The 23991-nt window shown below is 41.1% G+C and overlaps 1 protein-coding gene across 21 annotated transcripts in view; it reads left to right on the top strand.

The window, feature by feature from the left end:
• USP54 (ubiquitin specific peptidase 54) overlaps window positions 1–23991 on the top strand; it is a 132830-nt gene that overhangs the window by 94917 nt on the left and 13922 nt on the right. For 14 of the 21 annotated variants that reach the window (XM_006052667.4, XM_044942246.2, XM_025284719.3 and 11 more), the window contains 9 exons: window positions 1057–1227; window positions 3826–3957; window positions 4127–4507; window positions 4761–4989; window positions 5901–6034; window positions 8760–8927; window positions 11371–11490; window positions 12410–12605; window positions 14414–15801. In XM_006052667.4, the coding sequence (XP_006052729.4) occupies window positions 1057–1227; window positions 3826–3957; window positions 4127–4507; window positions 4761–4989; window positions 5901–6034; window positions 8760–8927; window positions 11371–11490; window positions 12410–12605; window positions 14414–15801 (2919 nt within the window). Of the gene's footprint in view, window positions 1–1056; window positions 1228–3825; window positions 3958–4126; window positions 4508–4760; window positions 4990–5900; window positions 6035–6219; window positions 8585–8759; window positions 8928–11370; window positions 11491–12409; window positions 12606–14413; window positions 15802–23991 lie in introns of those variants that run through there. The other 7 variants (XM_044942248.2, XM_025284732.3, XM_025284731.3 and 4 more) reach the window with 6 other exon arrangements.

Below are 23991 nucleotides of genomic sequence, written 5' to 3'. Positions count from 1 at the left end.
ATCTCGTATTGCTAAGGTGACTGATTCTTACTAGCGATTTAACAGTGACGTGAATTGTTAGGACCAAGAAAATGATACGACTTACTACAAAGCTAGTCACTTTGTTCAGGATGAGAGATTTTTGTTTTAAAATGCCATGTGCAGAAGCAATATTCCGTAGCTGTTCACTTCTAATTCAATTATTTGGAACTTAAATCATGTTTTCCTGTGGAAACAATTTCAGCTTTATTGCTAAGATCTCAGGCTGTCCCTCAGAAATTCATCCTATAATAGAAATACAACCCTGATGGTTTTGGCTTGATTCCTAAAATGAGGGAAAAGTCATGTTCTTTTTCCTGTTTTGGATCTAGGGCTGGATGGCCCTGAGTATAATTTTGAAAGAGAAGAGACTCATCTCTGGACTCTTTTCCTCTTTCTTTGTGCCTCCCTCCCACTTGGTGTGCTCACTCCGCCCTTGTGCCCCACCCATACCTGCTCTGCCGCTTCTCCCTTCAAACACCCATTCACACTGTCGTGCTTATCTCAGCCAGGTGTGCAGAGGAAAGCAGTCCAAATGAACTAATTCACACCAAAGTATAAATAACTGTCCCTTAATGTCTCATGCATGTTAAACATGCTTATAATTTATAATATCAACTAAATTTTTACAAATGACTTTTCTGACAGTATAGGAGAAAAATTATGGGATAGGGAAACAACATGTTATGTGTGCCAGGTCAGCCTGGGACTTGCCCTCTAACTAGATTTTACTTTCCACAGCTTTTTCCTTCCTTCTTACTTTTCCCTCCTTTGGCTTTCTAAAAGCCCCACAGTTTTTCACAGTGGCAGGTAAATTGAGGGCTTCAGCAAGGTAGGGGCAGGAGTGGGAGGCATTATTTATATGTGTGTGTGTTATCTGAGGTTGGGTGTCAGAAAGAACGGCTCTGGTATATCCTTCTTATCCTACTGTTTAGGAAGTTCCTACCTCATGGACCTTTGTTGCCATCCAACTCTTTGCCCCTCTCTCTGTCACTGTCATCTCTCTCCTCACCTTTGCCTGTCTCCTGCTTCCCTCAGGGAGGGAGCCCTCCATCTCAAGTGATACTCGAACAGATTCCTCAACGGAGAGCTATCCCTACAAACACTTCCACCATGAGTCTGTGGTCAGTCACTTCTCTTCTGATTCTCAGGGGACAGTCATCTATAATGTGGAGACTGATTCCACGTCTCAGAGCAGTCGGGACACAGGTAGGGACTTAACACAGTCAACCCTGCCTGCCTTACTCTGTTCTACATAGAGGGTCTCCCAAGAAAAAGGAAACGGGGCAAGTCAGAAATGTTTGTCATGCAAAGGGGGCAATGCAGATAACTTGGGTAATTGACTGGGATGAAAGGAAGCAATGCAATTCTGAATGAACAATGGTGTTCCACTGGACACGTGCCTGTCAACAGCAGCCTCTCAGTAAGGACCATTGTAATGAGATTATTTATGTGATTATAATGTGATTGTTTATCCTGAAGTCTTTTTCTAAAAACTTTTCTCCTGCTGTGCTCTTGATCCCTCATTCTCATAGTGTCCCATTAACCATTGTGATCCTGCACCTCATCACATTCGCATCCCAAAGGGATTTTCGAGAAGGGATGTATTTATGGATGGGGAACCTGCTCATCACCTTGCTAGGCTTCCTGAAGGACAGAGAACCAAAAAAATGAAAAGCTTGCCTGTTTGTTATTGTGAATTCCATGCAGAGAATGTTCTTGAATTGTTCTGTTAATCTATAGAAGATTGTGCCTGTGTCAGTAGAAGAAATCATTACAAGGTATAAAAGGAAGAACAGTGAGTGACTGCTGAGATGAAAAGCTCATCATTGAAAGCATAGAACAGTACCCATACTCTTAAAGACTTGGGAATTAGTGTTCTCGGGGCTTCAGATTGGTGGTTTACATCCTGTGCATACCCTTAAAAAAAAAAAAAGAGGCTCTCAAACATATTCAAAAGTATACAGAATAGTATGCAGCCCCTTCATGTACCTGTCACCTAGTTTCAATAATTATAACTCTTTGTCAGTCTAGTTTTATCTGTACCTCTGCCCACTTCCCCTACTCATGGATTATTTTGAAGCAAATCCCAGACATTATATCCCCTTTTCCAGAAGTATTTTAGTATGTATCTAAAATAATCATTTTTTAACATACCATTAACTTCTTCTTCTTCTTTTTTTTTTTTTACCATTAACTTCTTAAAACCACTAAATAACCAGTGAGTGGTCAAATATCCTAGTGTCTATAAATTTCACATTTTTAGTAGTTTTTTTTTTTTGACTCAGAATCCAAATGAGCCACATTGTAATGGGTTGATAAATCTTGCATTTCTTTTCATCTGCAGGTTTCTCCTCTATTTCTTCCTTTCTATTTATTGTTGTAGAACTAGATAGTTTGTGCTATAGTTTCTCCTCATTCTAAATTTTGCTGATTGTGTCTGTATGGTAAACTCTAGCATATTTCTTTGTCCTCTGTATTTTTTATAAATTGGTAGTTGGATATAGTGTTTTGGTCAGATTCATGTTGGATTTCTTTTGATGGCTGTTGTATGAATGACTACAGCAAAGTGTGATTTTTGTTAAATGATATTTCTGAAACTGAACCAGGGAGAAACCAAGTCACAGGATAAATGAGGAGAGTCAGGTTTATTTTAAGGGTTTGTGAATGGCTGGGGGTGGGGAAGTATGCACACTGGTTTAACATTAGTGGATTTAGTTGTTCCAGTTGATTTCTTCCTTTCTTAAATCTTTCTTAAATCAGCCCAGAGATTGCAAATTATTAGATAAAAGCAATAAAAGATTGTGTTGGTAAGTGATTGTAAATATGTAGCCATATCATTACATCTTATACCTGAATATGTATAAGGATTTTCATAACTAACATATGAAAGCAAATTTCTGCTAGCTTTCAGACATTTTGAGAACCCTAGGGGGTTTCCTCTAAGTCTACATTCCAGTTTATTTCAGTTGCTTAATTCACCTTTGGCTTCCAGCAGCTTAGACCTTTAGAATCTGACTGTGGTCAGATCATACATATGTACATACAGTATGTACATTTACATACTGTGGTCATGAAATGTGGCAAGTTACATAAAAGAGCCCAGATCTCCCGGGTTTCCCAGAGATAAGTATTGAGGAACTATGAAATGTAATCTCTGGGTGAAGTCAAATTTGGTAAGACTTGGGTTATGGCTGGGAATGATTTGAATTATTCAAAGTTCAAATGTCCTTTGGGATGATTCCCAGACCCAGTTCTTAACACATGTTTAGAATTGGGTCTCAAAGCCATACACAGTCGGAGCTTTTGAGGGCAAAGCCTAGGGCCCCCTGGGATAATACCAGATGTGATAGAAATTAGCCTTCACTTAATTTGTGTTGTTAAATAAATAGAAGGAAAACTCTGTCTTCTTTTGATGAGAATGAAAATATATTGGAAAAAAAAAAAAAAGAAAATATATTGATACATGACATTCTTATATAATCTTTAAAACATTTGCTTTTTACAGACTACCAAGTGATATATCCTTCTGGGTCACCGGGAAGGATTATGAGGGAGACTGAGACTGGTCATTGCTCAGGAGACACTGTAAATTTGGAAATTCCTGATAAATACTTGAGCTTTTCTGCCTTTGTCTACTGAGAGATTCCTGCTGCACTTAAATCAGATACATAGTTTTGGCCTCTGCAGCTTCTGATCTCCTAAGTTTGGTGACGCTGCCAGGAATCCCAAAGGGAGAGTAGGTTCTCAAATGGATGGAAGTCAGTCTCAGATACCAACTTACCCTCATTTCCTTGTTTTCTTCAGGACACCTGACTGATAGTGAATGTAATCAGAAACTCCCATCCAAGAAAGGGTCATTGATAGAGCGCAAGAGGAGCTCTGGCCGGGTCAGGAGGAAAGGCGATGAGTCTCAGGCCTCAGGGTACCACAGTGAAGGCAAGCCCCCTGCAGAGCTTCTCTTTCTTTCTTTCCTCTGTCTCGCTTTTGTCACACTTCAGCCCTGGCTTCTTCTTTCTGCTCAAAGGCCTTTCTTTTTCGACTCTGGGGTCTGGGTATCCATGATGGCTTTAAACATTTACAGTTGTTTCATTCTTTGTGTTTTTAGGAGAAACACTGAAAGAGAAGCAGGCTCCTAGGAATGCCTCCAAATCATCCAGCAGCACCAACAGGCTAAGGGGTTTTAAAGAGACAGTCAGCAATATGATCCATAACAGACCATCCCTGGCTTCTCAGACCACCCTAGGACCTCCTTGTGTAGGGAAGGGAGGAGAACAGACGGACAAAAAACCTCCTCGGAGCCTGCCTTTGCACTCTCGTGACTGGGAAGTAGAGAGTACCAGCAGCGAGTCAAAATCCAGTTCTTCTAGCAAATATCGTCCAACATGGAGACCCAAACGGGAGTCTCTGAATATTGACAGTATCTTTAGTAAGGACAAAAGGAAGCACAGTGGCTATACCCAGCTTAGCCCCTTTTCTGAAGATTCAGGTGAGAAGATAATTAGGGAAGAATTGAGCTTTTGAATAAAGTTGATTTATATATATATATAAAGCCTGGGTTTTCTGGTAGACTTGGCAAGTACATTTTTACCTTGAAGGGTAAAAATTTTACCCTCATGAGTGGCCTACTGTGGATATGAGCTCAATGAATGAGTCACTAGAGGGAGGGGTTAGTTGTGTCTTGTTTTGAGGCAGATGCTAAATCTACCTCCCTTTGCACACTTGTCCTTTGATTGGTATAGCAAAAGAATTTACACCAGATGAGTCAAGCAAGCCGCCTGCTTATGACATTAAAACTGGACCAAGCCCCCAGTACAAGATCTGGGGCCCAGCACGGCCAGGCTGTCACTTTTTAGAGCAACACCCTCGCCTCATCCAGCGAATGGAATCTGGCTATGAGAGCAGTGAGAGGAACAGCAGCAGCCCTGTCAGCCTGGATGCAGCCCTGCCTGAGAGCTCAAGTGTCTGCAGGTATTGTTTGGCCTTTGAATAGCTGTATTGTTCCTCACAGAAATGTAAGCCACCAAGAGGCTTCTTAACTCACACAAGTAAAGCGATGCACTGTGTTGCCCTGGTGTGGGCAAGCAAACTGTGCTCTATCAATTTCTGTGGCAACAGCACCCTCTGCTGGGGGAAGAAGCAAAGGCATTTGAGAAAGGGGAGACAACTTTTTTAAAGTGTTATATACAAAATAACTGGCAAACTTTTAATGAAAGAATGAGTTAGTGAATTGAAAGTTGTATAGGATCAGAGAGAAAATCCAATTTTTGTTTATTCCTGCCTTTTATTTTACTATTTTATTTTTAGGTTCACCAGGGAGTCTGTGTCTTATGAAGCCAATGATATTCATCATTCCATAAGATAATGATGATAGTTTAATAGTGGTCATTGCGCCTTGTCCATAAAACCCATTTGCTTTATATATTTCAGATCTCCATACATTGTTTTTTTTACTGAGTTGCCTCAGAGACAAGTTTGCTAACAGTATAGTTGCTTTGAAAGGAGGGAACCATCTACAAGATTGATAAACTGTATCATCATGCTTTCCCACTGCTCTTACCTGACCTCAGACCCTGTTCAGTTTTACACATGCAAAGATGCTATAAAAGTGTAGGAAAGAGGAAGGCAGTGTATATGAGAACATCTGTTTATTAATTCATTAAAGAAACTTTGTGCCAGACACACACAAAACGTGAATGAGGTGCGATAAGATGGGGGAACGAATGGGTGTTTCGATATTCAGAAATAGTTTAGCGGATATTTTAATGTTAGTTTGGTGCTTGGGGGTTTTGTTGTTGCTTTTGGAGGGAATTTGGTCCTATGACTGTTGCTATTTACCAGCGTTCTGATGCTTTCCCTCGCCTCTGGTTTCTGTTTTGAAGGGATCCAAGTGCTAAGAGGTCAGCAGGGTTGGCCCCTTCCTGGCGTCACATCCCCAAGTCTCACAGTAGCAGCATCCTGGAGGCAGACTCCGCCGTGTCCAGGAGTGGCTGGATGAAGAACCAGACCCTTTCAGGTAAGTGGAGGGACCCTGGGTTTGGAGAGCTGGATTTCACTGCTAGTTCTGTCTGGGAAACAGCCTAACCTGAGCACATTTGAAATGAGAGGGCGGTTGCACTTTGTTTCACCAGAACGTGAACGTGAAGGCGATTGATCCACTCTCTCTCCAGGTTTATCTTTTTCGTTGTTGTTCTGTCACAGCTCACCTGCTTGCTCCTTTCCTTCTGGTGGAAGCAAGAAGGAACAGAAATATGGTGAACAGTGTCAGGAGCACCTGCTTTCCTCAGAAGAACAAGTCCTGGGGCTCTCCTCAGTGTAGAGGCATCCTCTTTGGAATGGACTTCTTATTGTTTATTTCTCTGAATTGAGATAACAAGGGGGACATGTAGACTATAGACAAAATTGGGAAATGAGCAGGTCAGAGCTACCCTTACCCCTGCCTCTCTATCCTGCCTAGTATCCCTGCTTGGTTTTTCCCTCTTGAACGTGCCTGTGTCCCTCCTTCTCCAAAGAAGCTCTAAAGGGATGATCTGACTCTTTCACACTAGATGTATGTGACTGGAAATGCCTGAAAATGTGCTTTCTTTAAGAGAAGCTAGTATTTTCACAAGTCAAAGCTTAAAGATAAAGGAATATTGGAATTTTAAGCATCATACACCAAGCATAGAGATTTGAGGTAGTCATAGATTTTATATCCTATTTACATTCTTCTCACAACACACATATATACTTAGAGTGCATATTCAAATAAGCAAAATAAATAGATCCTTACTTAGAGCAGAAAATCGAGGTAACAACTATATAGTCTCCCCAAGATGGAAACTTTTTGTGATTTTTGAGGGAAGATAATATGTATTCAGTATTGTTTAGTCAGCTGAGGATTTCTGGGATCCGCTTGTCTAACTTAGAAATCAACCTTCTATGAAAGATGTGTTTCATCATCCCCCTTTTTTTCTGGTATGTTAGATGAATCGGGAGTCGCATGTGTGGGCAGAAGTTTAATTATGGTCTGATTTAATGAGCATCTGAATATGGATTTGTGGCCAGCTCACTAGGGAGATGAGGACAGAATACTACACGGAAAACTGTAGAGATGAGACCAGGAACTTTACTGGTTTGACAGCCAGTTCTCTTAATGACCACAGAATGTTCCTAGAGGTGGCTGGAAGCGTGATATGCAGCAGAAATAAAAAGGTCTGAACTTTCAGATATGAGTGAGGGGCATGGACTGCTAACATCTGGCAAAGCAGAACAATGCATGTAGGGGCAGATAATCTCTGAAATTCTGGGCTAGAGTAGGTTACAGTTAGAAACCCATGGAACAAATTTATTCTTCCTAATGAAATTATAGGTTTAGTTTATTTCCCACATTTTGTCTCATATTGACTAACATAGTTTTGAGATACCTGTGCTCTTACTTTAGCCTGTTCTCCCTTCTCTTTTCTTTAACAGCCAGTAGCTTTTCAGCACACTAAAGACTGAATCTCATGACTTCACTGATAGCCCTAATTCTAGACTAGCTGTATAGAATTCACCAACTGGATTTCTCAACTTGTAAAAGATATTTGGCAAGGAGTTAGAATAAATTCCTTATGTACTATACTACACTACCATCCTCCTTGTATAGTAAACTCTATTTTTTTAATCTGGTGACGGATCACCCTTTTAAAAAATTATAGAGGTTAACACAAGTCCAACAGTTTGGTAACTTGCCCTGTGCCTCTTCAGTTTGAAGGAACCAGTGTTACCATTATGGTATATATCTTTCTACATCTCTTTCTATGCTTTGTATTCTATGTACAAGTATAATGATAAGTTTATTGTAGTTGTTGTTTAGTTGCTAAGTTGTGTCCAACTCTTTTGCGGCCCCATGGACTATAGCCCACTAGGCTCCTCTGGCCATGGAATTTCCCAGGCAAGAATACTGGAGTGGATTGCCATTTCCTTCTCCAGGGGATCTTTTTGACCCAGGGATCGAACCCACGTCTCCTGCATTGGCAGGTGGCTTCTTTAGCACTGACCCACCTGGGAACCCCTAAATAAACTTATTACTACCATTTGAAAATAAATAAAAGAAAGTTATACTATAGATATTATTATATCACTTGGCTTTTCACTTAATATATCGTGGTTATCCTTTTAGATCTATTTGATTCCATCTATGAACACTGATAAAATTAAGGTTTACTACTATGGATATTTTACAAACTCATTTGGAAGGTGGTGGAAATTAAGGGAGAGAAATTGACTTGCTTGAAACTTCCTGGTGAGTCAGTGGCAGTAAAGAATGCTCCTTAATAGTTAAAAGCTTGGATTATGAATTTAAGCTATTTGACTTTAATTCAGCTTTACCATTTGCCATCTTTGTTATTTTGGGGAAGTTATTTATTGTCTTTGTGACTCAGTTTCTTCATTCTTAAAATGTAGGCAATAACATGAGAATTACATGAAATAATACAGGTAAAAGTGCTTGCAGCTATGCCTGTCACATAGTAAATACTCAACAAATGTTGCTATGTTGTTATTTTTGTTATAAAGTGCTCAATAAATATCACTCTTATTATTATTCATGCCCCAGGCCTCATCCTGAATCTGATATGGAAAACACTATCCAAATTTGCATTCCAAACTGAAGCCAAGAGTTCCAAAGAAAAAGCAGTGTGGTGACCATGAATATAGCAGGTGCTTAGTCTTGGTTATGGGAAAGTGGCGATTTCTCTTCTCCCTTGCTTGTATTCCAGGTGGGGAGATATCTTCCAAAACTGAACTGGATGAATTGCAGGAAGAAGTGGCCAGAAGAGCACAGGAACAGGAACTTCGAAGGAAACGAGAGAAGGAATTAGAGGCAGCTAAAGGGTTTAACCCTCATCCCAGCCGCTTCATGGACTTGGATGAACTGCAGAATCAGGGTAATTGTTGTGAGCATTAGGTTGTGGGTGATGGGGACAGAGAGAGGGGGAAGGAAAAAGGTATTTGAGCTCATAAATTCTGTCTTTTCTTTAGCAGAGTTTTATTTTATCTTAACTTAGCCATTTCAGTGAGAACTAAAGTAGGAGGCAACAAGCCAGTTGGTTAGAGACAGGCGCTGATTTGGGGCCTGTTAAAAGCTTGTAGATTGGAGATAGTATATTGTTCATGGAAAGTATTTCTGATGAGCAGCTATAGAAGGTGTAAATTAAACTACTCACAGTTCAGAAACAGCAGAAAAAGGCAATGAGCGAACTGCACTGACTGAGAGGGGAATTCTTGCTCAGAAGAAAAATGCTCTTGAGATTTCCTACCTGGAGCTTTAGGGAAGTGGATCTACCAAGGAGGTTCTAAGAACAAGAGGCTGACTGCCTTTTCATCCTCTGATGGTTCATTTTCCAATCTCACACAGTTATCCTGGCCTTTATTTCAGCTGCTCTGGCTGCCCCAGATTACTATTTTTTTCTTCGATTGCTTTAAGATGTCATTTTACACCAGCAGAGGCTAGCCTTCAAAATAAGAGTTTAAAAAGGCTGAGGTGTCTATTTTAAATAGGCCCTGAAACCTATATCTCTGTTTGTCTATGAAATAAATTTACTGTTCAGAACCTCCAGCCAGATACAGCAGATTGTGCTAAAGCATGTAAAGAGCAGGAGCCTGGGCTGTTTTGGGTGGCTGCTTTCTCTTGCTCACTTCTTTCTTCTTATCAACACTCAGAGAAACTTCCTGGGCTTTTTGGGGGGCCCCTTTTCTCCTCTAATTCTACTGTCTTTTGATTCAAGGCCATTGTTGCCTTACACTTCCCAGAATATTGTATTTGTCTCCAAATTAGCTTACCTTTCCTAATTTCTTAGATATCCCTATACTTAGATAGCTTTTTCTGATTTTTTTTCCTTAAGCTGTATCACATTGGGGTCTCAGGTTTATGTTGCTTCTGAAAGAGGGGTCTTGTCATCTTCCTCCCTTGCCCTTCTCCCCGCTCTGTCTGTTGGGTAGTGCGTCAGAGTTGAGAGTAGGTCCCTCTGGTTGTATTTCACTGTCAGTGCTCCAGATGTTTTGGTTTAGCATCTCCTGGAAGAGCAAGGAATGGGGTGCTAAGAATTCGGGAGGATAAGAATTAAAATTTAGTACAATGACTGGCCAGCTGTAGTTTTCCTATGTCTCTGTAGAGAACATTTTTTAATTGCTGTAGCCACCACCTCTGCATAGATTCAGTTGATTTCAGATATAATGAGAAAATTTCAGGCCTGTGTACCCCCTACCCCAGGAACCATAACTCTAGATAGAGGTGGAGTAGAACCCAAATGCTACTTCCACTGTCTTCCCATTATTCTCCAAAAGTTATTAGTGAATTAGGGAGTGAATGATAGGGGTATGGAAGAGCTTTTCTTACCATGTCCAGCTGGAGGTTAATGGAGGATGGGGATATTATGGGAGAAATAATATGATTTTTTTTTTTCTTGTGAGGTTGTGAAACTCACCATTAATTCCAATCACAGATGAAGTTACATTACAGCTGACTACTGATTTATGGTTATGAGTGAGTAAAAGGCAGTGGGATACATAAACTTGAGGATTCTTTTACAGAAGTTACACTTATAGTAGTTTTTCACTTTTTATCTGGCACTGTTCTTCGACTCCTGTACCTGCTTTGGCACATATTGACTTTTGGGGAGAAGGCAACATTTCATGGTCACTGTGTGGGAAGGTGACTCTTTTATGGTAGGTTTGGTGAGCAAGGGCAGGATAGAAGTAAATACTTAGCTGTGCTAATGAAAGATATGTGTGTGCAAACCAAGAACAAAGATGGTTCCACTGACTTGGTAGATATATTGAAGTTAGGAACTGTAGAACACCTGTGCCCAAGAGGAGTACTGATTTTCCAGGTGCGGGTGGTATAGAGAGGACTACGAATTAGCACAGGAAAGAAGTGTTACACATGGCTATCCACAGAGTCATGAAGCCACTTTGCCTTAACACAGCAGTGGAGGTCTCAGGGGAGATCTGGGGTTCTGGACACACTGCCAAGATGTATCTTGTTACAATCTTGTGGGGAAGCAGGTCATTTCCAGGCAGAAGAACCCACCCTTCTATTATAGACAGTACTTTGTTCTTTCTTGAGGGCTGTCCTAAGAGGTCTTGGAGTTGAAATATGTGGTGGGCAATGACATGCCCGTCTTTCATGGCTTTGGTAAGGTCTCAGTTAAGGCAAAGAAAAGTGGATGTCCTACATGTTTCAGAGAATTCTTACTAGCAATGGTCAGTTGGAGTAAAGGTGGACCAGAGGCTCAGCAGTGAGGATTTATGTGCACCAAAGGGAAACAACAGTACATATGAAAAGTTGGAACAGGTTGTTATGAAAATGAAAAGTGCTGGCCCTTTCAGGGAGGAGTGACGGCTTTGAGAGGTCCCTGCAAGAGGCAGATTCAGTGTTTGAAGAGTCGCTGCATCTGGAGCAGAAGGGAGACTGTGCTGCCGCTTTGGCTCTCTGTAACGAAGCTATCTGTAAGTAACTCTAACCGCTATGGCTACGGCACTTTTGACTAACTTCATGATAGTAATTCACTCAGATAGGATAAAAAGAGCTTTTAGGTTTTGTTATTCTCACTCCCCCAAACTGAGGCCCTTTAGCTAATCTTTTCCTTTCAGATTCCTAAATGTGCTGGGCACTGTCACTGTGGCCTGTGGATATTTACTGGAAAAATCTCAGCAGGAGTCTACAAATGAACTATCCAGCCATACTTATCTTCTAATCCCCAAATAAAGTTAGGTCTCAGATGCGAGGTTAGTCTGCTCTTGGCGCTAGTTACTGACTAGCGTGGTGGAACTTAGGGCAGGAAGAAATGAATAAATTGGCTGTGACTTCCTAGGCCTGTGACTTCTTACCACATATTTGATTCTTTATGTTTCTCCCCTGCCTTCCTGGTATGCTGCACCATAGGGTTACAGCAAGGGACTAAGAATTTGTATCTGGTTCTTAAATATGACCCACAAGAATCTGTGTTCTATAAAGACAGATGCAGGTTTGCATCTTAGTTCTGCTGTTGGCTGTCAGGAAGGGGGAGTTGGGAGCAGAGAATGGAGACCAGAATTGGACAGGTCAGTTGCAAAGGACAATGAGAGTGGTAACATCTGAGATGGAAGCACCAATTTATCTTCTTGACTCATTTTAGTTTAGCTTTCTGTTTGTTTGATTTTTAAATTTGAATTAACCTGTTTGGCCTCCATGGCTTCCATGAATGTTCCTTACAGCCAGAGGCAGCTCTGTGCCCTGGATACCATATGCATGGTCCATGCCTTGTAGTTCTGCTGCATATTTTCAGTTTTACTGCCTAACTTTGCTCATTTTTGGTTGAATTTTATTTTATTTTTTTTGTTTGTATTTTTGTGTTCTGTTTCTGCTATATTTTCTTTTGCATTTTAGCTAAACTAAGACTTGCCCTGCATGGTGCCAGCTCTAGCACGCACAGCAGAGCCCTAGTCGATAAGAAGTTGCAAATCAGTATTCGAAAAGCACGGAGCCTGCAGGATCGCATGCAGCAGCAGCAATCATCTCAGCCGCCGTCGCAGCCCTCAGCCTGCCTCCCCTCACAGGGAGGAGCCCTTCCTCAGCCAACAAGGTAGTGCCTGGGAACCACTGTAGTTTATGGACGCCAGGGGAGGAAGTGACCTTGGGTGCTCCATAGCCAGCTCTCATTGTCTTGGCGACTCCAGGGAGAGAGAAGAGTCCTCTGAAAAGATTTCTTCTCTCAGGTCAGATATACAAAGAAAAGCTCATCCCACTGCTGGTCCTTCTCTTAACAGTTCCTAGAAAGATACAGAAAGTATAGCATCATAAATAGACCACTTGTCCATATTTCCTGTGGGTGAGTTTGTCTCTGGACTTGTGTAATAGCATGATTATTAAATTGGTACATGTTAAGATCTTAGACATGGCAATCTGAGTTGCATTTCACTTTGCAGTAGAAACCATGTGATTTATTTGTGGATTTCAGTGTCTCCTATCCCTTAAGGAAGCAGAGAAAGCAGTCTTCCTTGCTCTGACTGAATGATTGCGAGGAGACACAAAGATTCCCTTTGTTTTACTTCCCTATGGTCAGGAATAGGAAAAAAGTCCCCATGGTCATTAGTATAGTTCCCACATTTTAGCCCTTGAAACTGGCTGTTACTTAGAATAGATAGAATTAAGTAAGAATTAATGTTGGCTGTTAATAAGCCTGAGTAGTTTTCAGAATATAAATGTTATAAAGGAAGCTAACATTTTTTGACTATTTGCCCAGGCAGTAAGATAAATAAATACTTTCATGTTTTATTTTACCTATCTCACAATAACCTTAGGAGACAGGGATTACTATTTAGCAATGGTTTATAAATAAGGAAGCTCAGGCTCAGAGAGGATTAACTAAGTATGATACCCAGGATTACTCAGTTAGTAAGTGGTAGAAGCATGGAATTTCAAATCCAGGTCTTTTGGACTCCATTAGGTTTCCCTTATAAGTAATACATTCTTCACAGTGTTATAAGCGTAATAGAATGAATATGTCCACAAAAGTTTATAGTATATTATCATTGAAATTTAATGCTCCTAGCTAGGATCTTCCATTTTCTTCTTTTCTCCTATTGTTTACTCTACTAGTTGAATGCTGATTTGAGAATCTGATCAGAGATATATTTGAATGTAAGCAATTGAGGGAGCTAACCTCTTTTCAGAAATCCTAAGGCCACTTGATATATATGAGTAATTAAGGTTATATCTAAGTGCTTTTAATGAGATTTTCAGATCAGAAATATAAAACAATTAGTAAGAAACCAATTAAATGCATTTAATCCATACTCCCACTCCCAGATCTCAAGAGAGTCACCGTTTGTTACTTTGGGGAAGCATCTCAGTGAATAAACACAATCAAATCCAGATTATAAGAATACACTTGAAATGGTTGATCTTTCTATTAATGCCAGGAGCCCAAGTCATCCTGTACTCTGTAAATATGGCCTTCTGGTTCTTTTGGCTGATCTGCCTCTCAGGACCCTAGGTATGAGTGATCTCTAGGCTTTGCTTACCTTTTCTTGTCATCTGCATGTGGGACTAGAAATTTTTGTTTTTGAATTTTTAAGTAGAGGATGATTGGAATGGGACTTTACAGATAATGAAGAATATTGGCAAGAGCTTTGCTTACTATTACTGTGTACAACTTTGATGAGGATATTTAATAAAGAGAATTAATATTACCCGTTACTTGGGTATGAGCTGACCACATGCCTTCTCTTGTGAACCTCCAATCTGTTGACTCTACTTATGCTTGTCTTTCTATTTCTTTTCACATTCCCTCTGTGAATAGCTAGAAATGGGAACCAGATAAACAGTTCTTTTTGTAAGTAATCTTGTCAATTAAGACAGCTTATGACTGGCTCTCTTTATTTATTTCAGTGAACAGCCTATCCCGCTCCAAGTATTGTTAAGCCAGGAGGCCCAACTGGAACCCTACACGAATACAGAGTTTGGGGCCAGTACTTTCATTTACTCACCTGCTTCCTGCCATGAGCCACACTCGCCATTATTCCCAGAGTCATCCGCCCTGTCTGCTCCACAGCACAATTCCCCCAGTGGGTCTGCCTCGAACCTTCTTACTTCTGTTGAGGTGGACAGTATTGACCCCTCTGTGTTCCACAGGCAGGGCTTGCCTAAAACACCAGGGAGAACTGAGAAGAATTCTCATCATGGTTGGGAATCAGAGGATGAGCTGCAAAGCTGCAGGGGTGAAAGCAGCAGCTGCGCCAGGTTCCCCCAACAAGAAGGAAGAGACACTGATCGAGAACAGCTATTCCAAGAAAAGAGGGATCCTGCTGACTCATCCCAGGTGATGCCTTGGCCACAGCCAATTGGAATAATAGCCACCTCTGAGAGAGGAGATGCACACAGTCTAGGCTGTGGTCCTTCAAATTCAGCAGCTCAGCCTAGCCTTTCTCTGTACAGGGCCTGCCACCCCGTAAAACCTGCTCCTTCCTCATCTGTGCTTCACTCCTCTAATACTGTACAGAAAACTAACCAATGCCTCCAAACCCAAAACTTCAAAACTCCACTGACTTCAAATATGGACCGAGGCAGCGAGGAGCCCTCTATGCCAGAGTTTCCTACCACCAAGGGGCTTGTCCGCTCTTTGGCAGAGCAGTTCCAGAGGATGCACAGAGCCTCCACCAGGGATGGTACAGCAGGTACCCAGGATAGAAGTTTGCCAAATAGTCTAAGGAAGGACTCTCCACCTTCCGACTGTAAGCCTCCTTTCCCACAGGGTCAAGGGAAAGGCCACTGGTCTTGGGCAAAACAACCCTCTTTGGATGGTAGGAATAAACTGCCTTTCTGGGAAGAGCCTGCTAATCATCCTTCTCTTGCCACGAACTCTGGGCCGCCTAATGGTGAATCTTCTAGGGGAGGACAGCCCAGGTTGGCAGAGTCAGGTATTTACCACGGGAAACCGCCTCAAGTGAGAGATGCTGGGCCTAAGGAGCTGGGCAGCAGTGTCGACTCGGGGACTTCCTTGCCTTTGGATTCTTGGGTGAATGTTACAAGCCTCTGTGATTCTCAGCTTAAACATGGGGTCCCTGGGCCAGGAATGAAGTCCTCCCCTCATGATTCCCATACCTGTGTAACCTATCCAGAAAGAAACCACATCATTTTGCATCCACATTGGAACCAGGACACCGAGCAGGAGACCTCAGAATTGGAGTCTCTCTACCAAGCCAGTCTTCAGGTTTCTCAATCTGGCTGTTCTGGATGTGGGCAGCAGGAAGTAGCCTGGAACCCGCTGAGCCAAACAGGTAAGAATGCAACCAGGGGCAGGAGGTGTGGGGGACACAGAAAAGCTGAAGGCAGGAGGATAAGATCAGAAGGGGGGATGGTGCTCTATCTAAATAATATCCTCAGCTTAGGTGGCAGCAGCAGAATTTCTGACTTTATTTATAACGACTTCATGATAAGAGCTAGACATTTTCCTGGCTAGAGAAGAGAAGGGGGGCAGAATCATCACTCACAGGCTAGTTCCCTCCTTCTAAAGAAAGAGACCAATGACTGTATGTCCAGGGCTGCTGCAGTATATATGCTTAGGAGTGGTTCTTAGGCCTTTGAGAGTGATTCAGCATGAGACAGGGGAGGCTGAGTGGGTAAGTCATCCTTCTATGGCTTAGGAACTGAACTGATCCCAAGATCCAGCTTCCAGATCCAGCTTGCAACCAGGATGTCCGCACTGAGCCAGGTCTCCAGTGTAGCATTTCCAGATTGTACTGAATCAGTTATATCGAGACTTTCCCTCATCCATTCTGGAACTACCAGGTTTAGAATTTTCAAGGAGGTATGCTTGTAGGGTACCTGTTTACTGACTCTTTGTGAGATTATATTGTGTGAAGAGTGAAGTCTAATGTTAAATGCAAAGCATACACATAGTTCTATAAACTGAAGACATAAAGGATATTTATAATTTAGGATTGATGTACTTAAGAACGCCAAAGCTTGAACTATCATCCTGTCTCCATCATTAACTGTCAGTATAAATTTGGATAAGTCATTTAATACCTAAGATTTTACCTATAAGAAAATTGGTTCAGTGATTTTCTTTTAAAGATACTTTGCAACTCTTAAAATGATACATATGATTCTGTGAAATTGATTTAGAGAAATGTATCTTCAGTTCAGGTAGTATAGATTCTTTGCATGCTGCCAACCAACATTTAATTACAGCCAAACAAGTGTGTATTCAGAATCTTCTATGTTTCCAGTAGTGTCAGAGTGGGGGTCATCACATAAATATAAGATTTGATATTAAAATATGTTTTTCTTAGAATCTTCACTCTAGACTTGGCAATAACATTTTTATGATCCTTAGATACATAGGACAGAGCAGTATGGGAAGATTCTAAAGAATAAGGAAAAGTTGGAGTTCGCCTCACTTAGATCCTGTCTAATGTAACAGAGAAAGAATATACAAATGTGAAGTGTTTTAAGAATAAGAAACACATATAAAAAATACAATGTGACTAAAATTGAACTAAGCAATTGAATGTCAAACATTATAGTACAAAAAACCCAAAAACTCCATATGTTAACCCAAACAGTGGACTTCCCAGGTAGCACTAGTGGTAAAGAACCCTCCTGCCAAGGCAGGAGATGTAAGAGACATGGGTTCAATCCCTGGGTCAGAAAGATCCCCTGGAAGAGGGCATGGCAACCCACTCCAGTATTCTTACATGGAGAATCTCATGAACAGAGGAGCCTGGCCAGCTACAGTCTGTAGAGTTGCAGAGTTGGACACACTGAAGCGACTTAGCATGCACCCCAAATAGCAACGATTTTTTTTTTTACTATAGATACTTTTGAAAAAATATATAAAGTATATAAAGTCTTTTTCAAAAGTATCTATAGTAAAAAAAAAAGTGTTGCTATTTGGGGTGCATGCTAAGTCGCTTCATTGTGCCCAACTCTTTGCAACTCTACAGGCTGCATCGTGGAAAAAGCAAGAGAGTTCCAGAAAAACATCTATTTCTGCTTTATTGACTATGCCAAAGCCTCTGACTGTGTGGATCACAATAAACTGTGGAAAGTTCTGAAAGAGATGGGAATACCAGACCACCTGACCTACCTCTTGAGAAACCTATATGCAGGTCAGGAAGCAACAGTTAGAACTGGACATGGAACAACAGACTGGTTCCAAATAGGAAAAGGAGTACGTCAAGGCTGTATATCATCACCCTGCTTATTTAACTTATATGCAGAGTACATCATGAGAAACTCTGGACTGGAAGAAGCACAAGCTGGAATTAAGATTGCCGGGAGAAATATCAATAATCTCAGGTATGCAGATGACAACACCCTTATGGCAGAAAGTGAAGAGGAACTAAAAAGCCTCTTGATGAAAGTGAAAGAGGACAGTGAAAAAGTTGGCTTAAAGCTCAACATTCAGAAAATGAAGATCATGGCATCTGGTCCCATCACTTCATGGGAAATAGATGGGGAAACAGTGGAAACAGTGTCAGACTTTATTTTTTGGGGCTCCAAAATCACTGCAGATGGTGATTGCAGCCATGGAATTAAAAGACACTTACTCCTTGGAAAGAAAGTTATGACCAACCTAGATAGCAGATTGAAAAGCAGAGACATTACTTTGCCAACAAAGGTCCGTCTAGTCAAGGCTATGGTTTTTCCAGTGGTCATGTATGGATGTGAGAGTTGGACTGTGAAGAAGGCTGAATGCCGAAGAATTGATGCTTTTGAACTGTGGTGTTGGAGAAGACTCTTGAGAGTCCCTTGGACTTCAAGGAGATCAAACCAGTCCATTCTGAAGGAGATCAGTCCTGGGTGTTCTTTGGAAGGAATGATGCTAAAGCTGAAGCTCCAATACTTTGGTCACCTCATGCGAAGAGTTGACTCATTGGGAAAGACTCTGATGCTGGGAGGGATTGGGGGCAGGAGGAGAAGGGGACGACAGAGGATGAGATGGCTGGATGGCATCACTGACTCGATGGACGTGAGTCTGAGTGAACTCTGGGAGTTGGTGATGAATAGGGAGGCCTGGCGTGCTGCGATTCATGGGGTCGCAAAGAGTCGGACACGACTGAGCGACTGAACTAAACTGAAAGTAGGAAAAATCATTGATAACCCCACTCAGTAATTTCATGAGTTTACTTCTGGCTTTGGGTTGTGTTCCAGCCCTGGCTGATACACTTTTAAAAAAAAAATTGAAGTATAGTTGATTTACAGAGTTGTATTAGTTTTAGGTATATAGTATACAGCAAAGTGATTCAGTTCATATATTAATATATATAATGTATGTGTATACATATATATATATACACATGCATGCTTGCTTAGTTACGTCCGACTCTTTGTGACTCCTTGGACTATAGCCCGCCAGGCTCCCCTGTCCATGGAATTTTTCAGACAAGAATACTGGAGTGAGTTGCCATTTCCTCCTCCAAGGGATCCTCCTGACCCAGTAATGAAACCTGCTTCTCCTACACTGCAGGCTGATTCTTTACTGCTGAGCCATTGTATACATATGTATGTTAATATATATATATATGTGTGTGTGTATATGTATTGTTTTTCATATTTTTTTCCAGTATGGGCTATTACAAAATATTGACTATTACCTGTGCTATGCAATAGGTCCTTGTTTATGTATTTTCTATATCAGTTCAGTTCAGTTCAGTTGCTCAGTCGTGTCTGACTCTTCGGGACCTCATGAATCGCAGCACGCCAGGCCTCCCTGTCCATCACCAACTCCCGGAGTTCACTCAGACTCACGTCCATCGAGTCAGTGATGCCATCCAGCCATCTCATCTTCTGTCGTCCCCTTCTCCTCCTGCCCCCAATCCCTCCCAGCATCAGAGTCTTTCCCAATGAGTCAACTCTTCGCATGAGGTGGCCAAAGTACTGGAGTTTCAGCTGTAGCATCAGTCCTTCCAAAGAACACCCAGGACTGATCTCCTTCAGAATGGACTGGTTTGATCTCCTTGAAGTCCAAGGGACTCTCAAGAGTCTTCTCCAACACCACAGTTCAAAAGCATCAATTCTTCGGCATTCAGCCTTCTTCACAGTCCAACTCTCACATCCATACATGACCACTGGAAAAACCATAGCCTTGACTAGACGGACCTTTGTTGGCAAAGTAATGTCTCTGCTTTTCAATCTGCTATCTAGGTTGGTCATAACTTTCTTTCCAAGGAGTAAGTGTCTTTTAATTCCATGGCTGCAATCACCATCTGCAGTGATTTTGGAGCCCCAAAAAATAAAGTCTGACACTGTTTCCACTGTTTCCCCATCTATTTCCCATGAAGTGATGGGACCAGATGCCATGATCTTCATTTTCTGAATGTTGAGCTTTAAGCCAACTTTTTCACTGTCCTCTTTCACTTTCATCAAGAGGCTTTTTAGTTCCTCTTCACTTTCTGCCATAAGGGTGTTGTCATCTGCATACCTGAGATTATTGATATTTCTCCCGGCAATCTTAATTCCAGCTTGTGCTTCTTCCAGTCCAGAGTTTCTCATGATGTACTCTGCATATAAGTTAAATAAGCAGGGTGATGATATACAGCCTTGACGTACTCCTTTTCCTATTTGGAACCAGTCTGTTGTTCCATGTCCAGTTCTAACTGTTGCTTCCTGACCTGCATATAGGTTTCTCAAGAGGTAGGTCAGGTGGTCTGGTATTCCCATCTCTTTCAGAACTTTCCACAGTTTATTGTGATCCACACAGTCAGAGGCTTTGGCATAGTCAATAAAGCAGAAATAGATGTTTTTCTGGAACTCTCTTGCTTTTTCCACTATCCAGCGGATGTTGGCAATTTGCTCTCTGGTTCCTCTGCCTTTTCTAACCAGCCTGAGTAGTATATATATGTTAATCCCAAACTCCCAGTTTGTCCCTTCCCCTCTTTCCTCTTTGATAACCAAAAGTTTGGTTTCTATGTTTGTGAGTCAATTTCCATTTTATAAATAAGTTCATTTGTATCATCTTTTTAGATTTCACATATAAGTGATGTATATTTGTCTTTCTCTGATTTACTTCACTTAATATAATCTATAGGTCCAGCCATGTTGCTGCTGGTTTTGTTTTTTATGTATATATACTGTATATTTATTTGTATTGTTTTTACCAAAAGTAGAATCATTGTAAAATATGGATACAGTTTAGTCCCATGATTTTCTTATATCCATAAGCATTTTCCCTTTAGAAAAAACTACTTTTAGTGACTATCATATGCTTCACATGAATGTACCGTAATGTAGTCAGCCACTCTACTTTGGTTGAATACTTACTTCCAGTTTTTTGGTAATATAGCACTGTGATGAGGATCTTTATACTTAAGAGTTTGGCCACATTTCTGATAAACTCCTTAGAATAAGCTTTTAGAAGAATAATAACTAGTTGAAAGTTGTAAACTTTAAAAAAATCTCTTGATACATACTGGCAAACTGAGGAAGATTATACCTCTGAAGGCAGTGTGAACGCGTACCTGCCAACCATTAACTTGTACTTGATAGTGAAAGAAAACATTTTTAAAATCCATTTGATGAATCAGTCCTGAAAATAACTTGTCAAACCAAAGTAGGCTGTATTTTGGTTAGTCTCTTTTAAATCGAGTCTTTCAGAGCTAACATGACAAAGAAGAGATCAGTGGAACTGAGAAGTAGATGAAGGAAGGCAATCGGGAAGGAAAATGCTGGTTAGGGTCTATATATGATAGAATATATCTTTAGGAGAGTCCTCTTTTATTTGAAAGCATTTATTAAGCACCAAATTACTTTCTTCCTCCAGATTTATATCTATAGTTGATAAGTAACACTGTAAGTTTAAGGTATACAGTGTGATGGTTGATACATGTATATGTTGCAAAGTGATTACCACAATAAAGGTAGTGAACAAAACCATCACCATACCTAACTACTGTTGTATGTGTGTGTGGTGAGAATATTTAATTAAGATCTACTATCTTAGCAACTTTCAGGTATATAATAACACAACATAGTTAACTATAGTCACCATGCTATACACTAGGATTCTCAGAACTTATTCATCTTATAATTGGAAATGTATACCCTTTGACCAGTATCTCTATATTTCCCCTAACCCCTAGCTCTTGGCAACTATCATTGCATTCTGTTTCTGTGAGTTTAATTCTTATAAGACCCCACATATAAGTGTGATCATATGTTTTTTGTCTTTCTCTGACTTACTACTTTAAAAAAAAGCTTTATTGATATATAATTTACATAGTGGACAGCTCACCCATTTAAAGTGTACAGTTCAATGGTTTTTTAGTATATTCATAGTCATCCACCCTTCACCACAATCAGTTTTAAAGTGTTTTTTCAGTACCCTATAAAGGTGTCAGTAAACCTCTAATCTGTCTAGTCAAGGCTATGGTTTTTCCAGTGGTCATGTATGGATGTGAGAGTTGGACTGTGAAGAAAGCTGAGCGCCAGAGAATTGATGCTTTTGAACTGTGGTGTTGGACAAGACTCTTGAGAGTCCCTTGGACTGCAAGGAGATCCAACCAGTCCATCCTAAAGGAGATCAGTCCTGGGTGTTCATTGGAAGGACTGATGCTGAAGCTAAAACTCCAATACTTCGGCCACCTGATGCGAAAAACGGATTTATTAGAAAAGACCCTGATGCTGGGAAAGATTGAAGGCAGGAGGAAAAGGGGATGACAGAGAATGAGATGGTTGGATAACATCACCGACTCAATGGACATGAGTTTCAGCAAGCCCTGGGAGATTGTAAAGGACAGGAAAGCCTGGTGTGCCACAGTCTATGGGGTCGCAAAGAGCTGGACACCACTGAGCGACTGAACAACAATAATAAAGTATTATGATCACCCCCTTTGTACTAACTTCTAACTTTCACTAACTTCCATGGTGATTATCTTGGCCAATTATCAACATGTGGCTTATTTTGATTTAGCAGCCCTCCTGCCCTTTCCCTTCCCCACTGGATTTTTTTTTTCTTCTTTTTTTTGCCTGTGCTGGGTCTTTGTTGCTGCAAGGGCTTTTCTTTAGTTGCAGTGCCCAGGTTTCTCATTGCGGTAACTTCTCTTGTTACAGCGTGTGAGCTATAGGGTGAGCAGGGTTCAGTAGTCGCGGGTCCCAGGCTCTAGGGCACAGGCTCAATTGTTGTGGTGCACGGGCTTAGTTGCTCCGCAGTATGTGGGATCTTCCTGGATCAGAGAGTGAATCTGTGTCCCCTGCAATGGCAGACGGATTCTTCAGCACTGAGCCACCAGGGAAGCCCCCTTTAAAAGCCGAACTATGATACTATTATATCTAAAAAATTAACAATAATTTCTTAATATAATATAGTAGAAATTGTATAATATAGTAACTAGCCAGTATTCATTTTTTTTCTAGTTTTCCCACAAATGTCTTTTCACAATTGTTCAGTCTCTAAGTTCTGTCTGACTCTTTGCAACCAATGCACTGCAGAATGCCAGGCTTCCCTGTCCTTCACTATCTCCCAGAGTTTACTTAAACCCATGTCCATTGAGTCGGTGATGCCATCCAACCATCTCATCCTCTGTCGTCCCCTTCTCCTGCCTTCAATCTTTCCCAGCGTCAAGGTCTTTTCTAATGTGTCTGCTCTTCACATCAGGTGGCCAAAGTATTGGAGCTTCAGCTCCAGCATCAGTCCTTCCAATGAACATTCAGGACTGATCTCCTTTAGGATTAATTGGTTTAGTCTCCTTGCTACCCAAGGGGCTCTCAAGAGTGTTCTCCACCACCACAATTTAAAGCATCAATTCTTTGGTGCTCAGCCTTCTTTATGGTCCAACTCTCACATCCATATATGACTAATGGAAAAGCCATAGCTTTGACTAGACAGACTTTTGTCTGCAAAGTGATGTCTCTGCTTTTTAATTCACTCTCTAGGTTTGTCATGGCTTTCCTTCCAAGGAGCTAATGTCTTTTAATTTTGTGGCTGCAGTCACCGTCTGCAGTGGTTTTGGAGCCCAAGAGAATAAAATCTGTCACCGTTTCCACTTTTCCCCCATCTGTTTGCCATTAAGTGATGGAACCAGATGCCATGATCTTAGTTTTCTGAATGTTGAGTTTTTTTTAATATAAATTTATTTATTTTAATTGGAGGCTAATTACTTTACAATATTTTATTGGTTTTGCCATACATCAACATGAATCTGCCACGGGTGTACACGTGTTCCCCATCCTGAACCCTGCTCCCACTTCCCTCCCCGTACCATCCCTCTGGGTCATCCCAGTGCACCAGCCCCAAGCATCCTGTATCATGCATTGAACCTGGACTGGCGATTCGTTTCATATATGATATTATACATGTTTCAATGGCATTCTCCCAAATCATCCCACCCTCTCCCTCTCCCACAGAGTCCAAAAGACTGTTCTATACATGTGTCTCTTTTGCTGTCTCGCATACAGGGTTATCATTACCAACTTTCTAAATTCCATATATATGCGTTAGTATACTATATCGAAGAAGGCAATGG

The sequence above is a fragment of the Bubalus bubalis genome, chromosome 4 (genome assembly GCF_019923935.1).
Source record: "Bubalus bubalis isolate 160015118507 breed Murrah chromosome 4, NDDB_SH_1, whole genome shotgun sequence".
Taxonomy (NCBI): domain Eukaryota; kingdom Metazoa; phylum Chordata; class Mammalia; order Artiodactyla; family Bovidae; genus Bubalus; species Bubalus bubalis.
The sequence above is the reverse complement of the archived record's forward strand: the minus strand, read 5'-3'. Positions and strand labels throughout refer to the sequence as shown.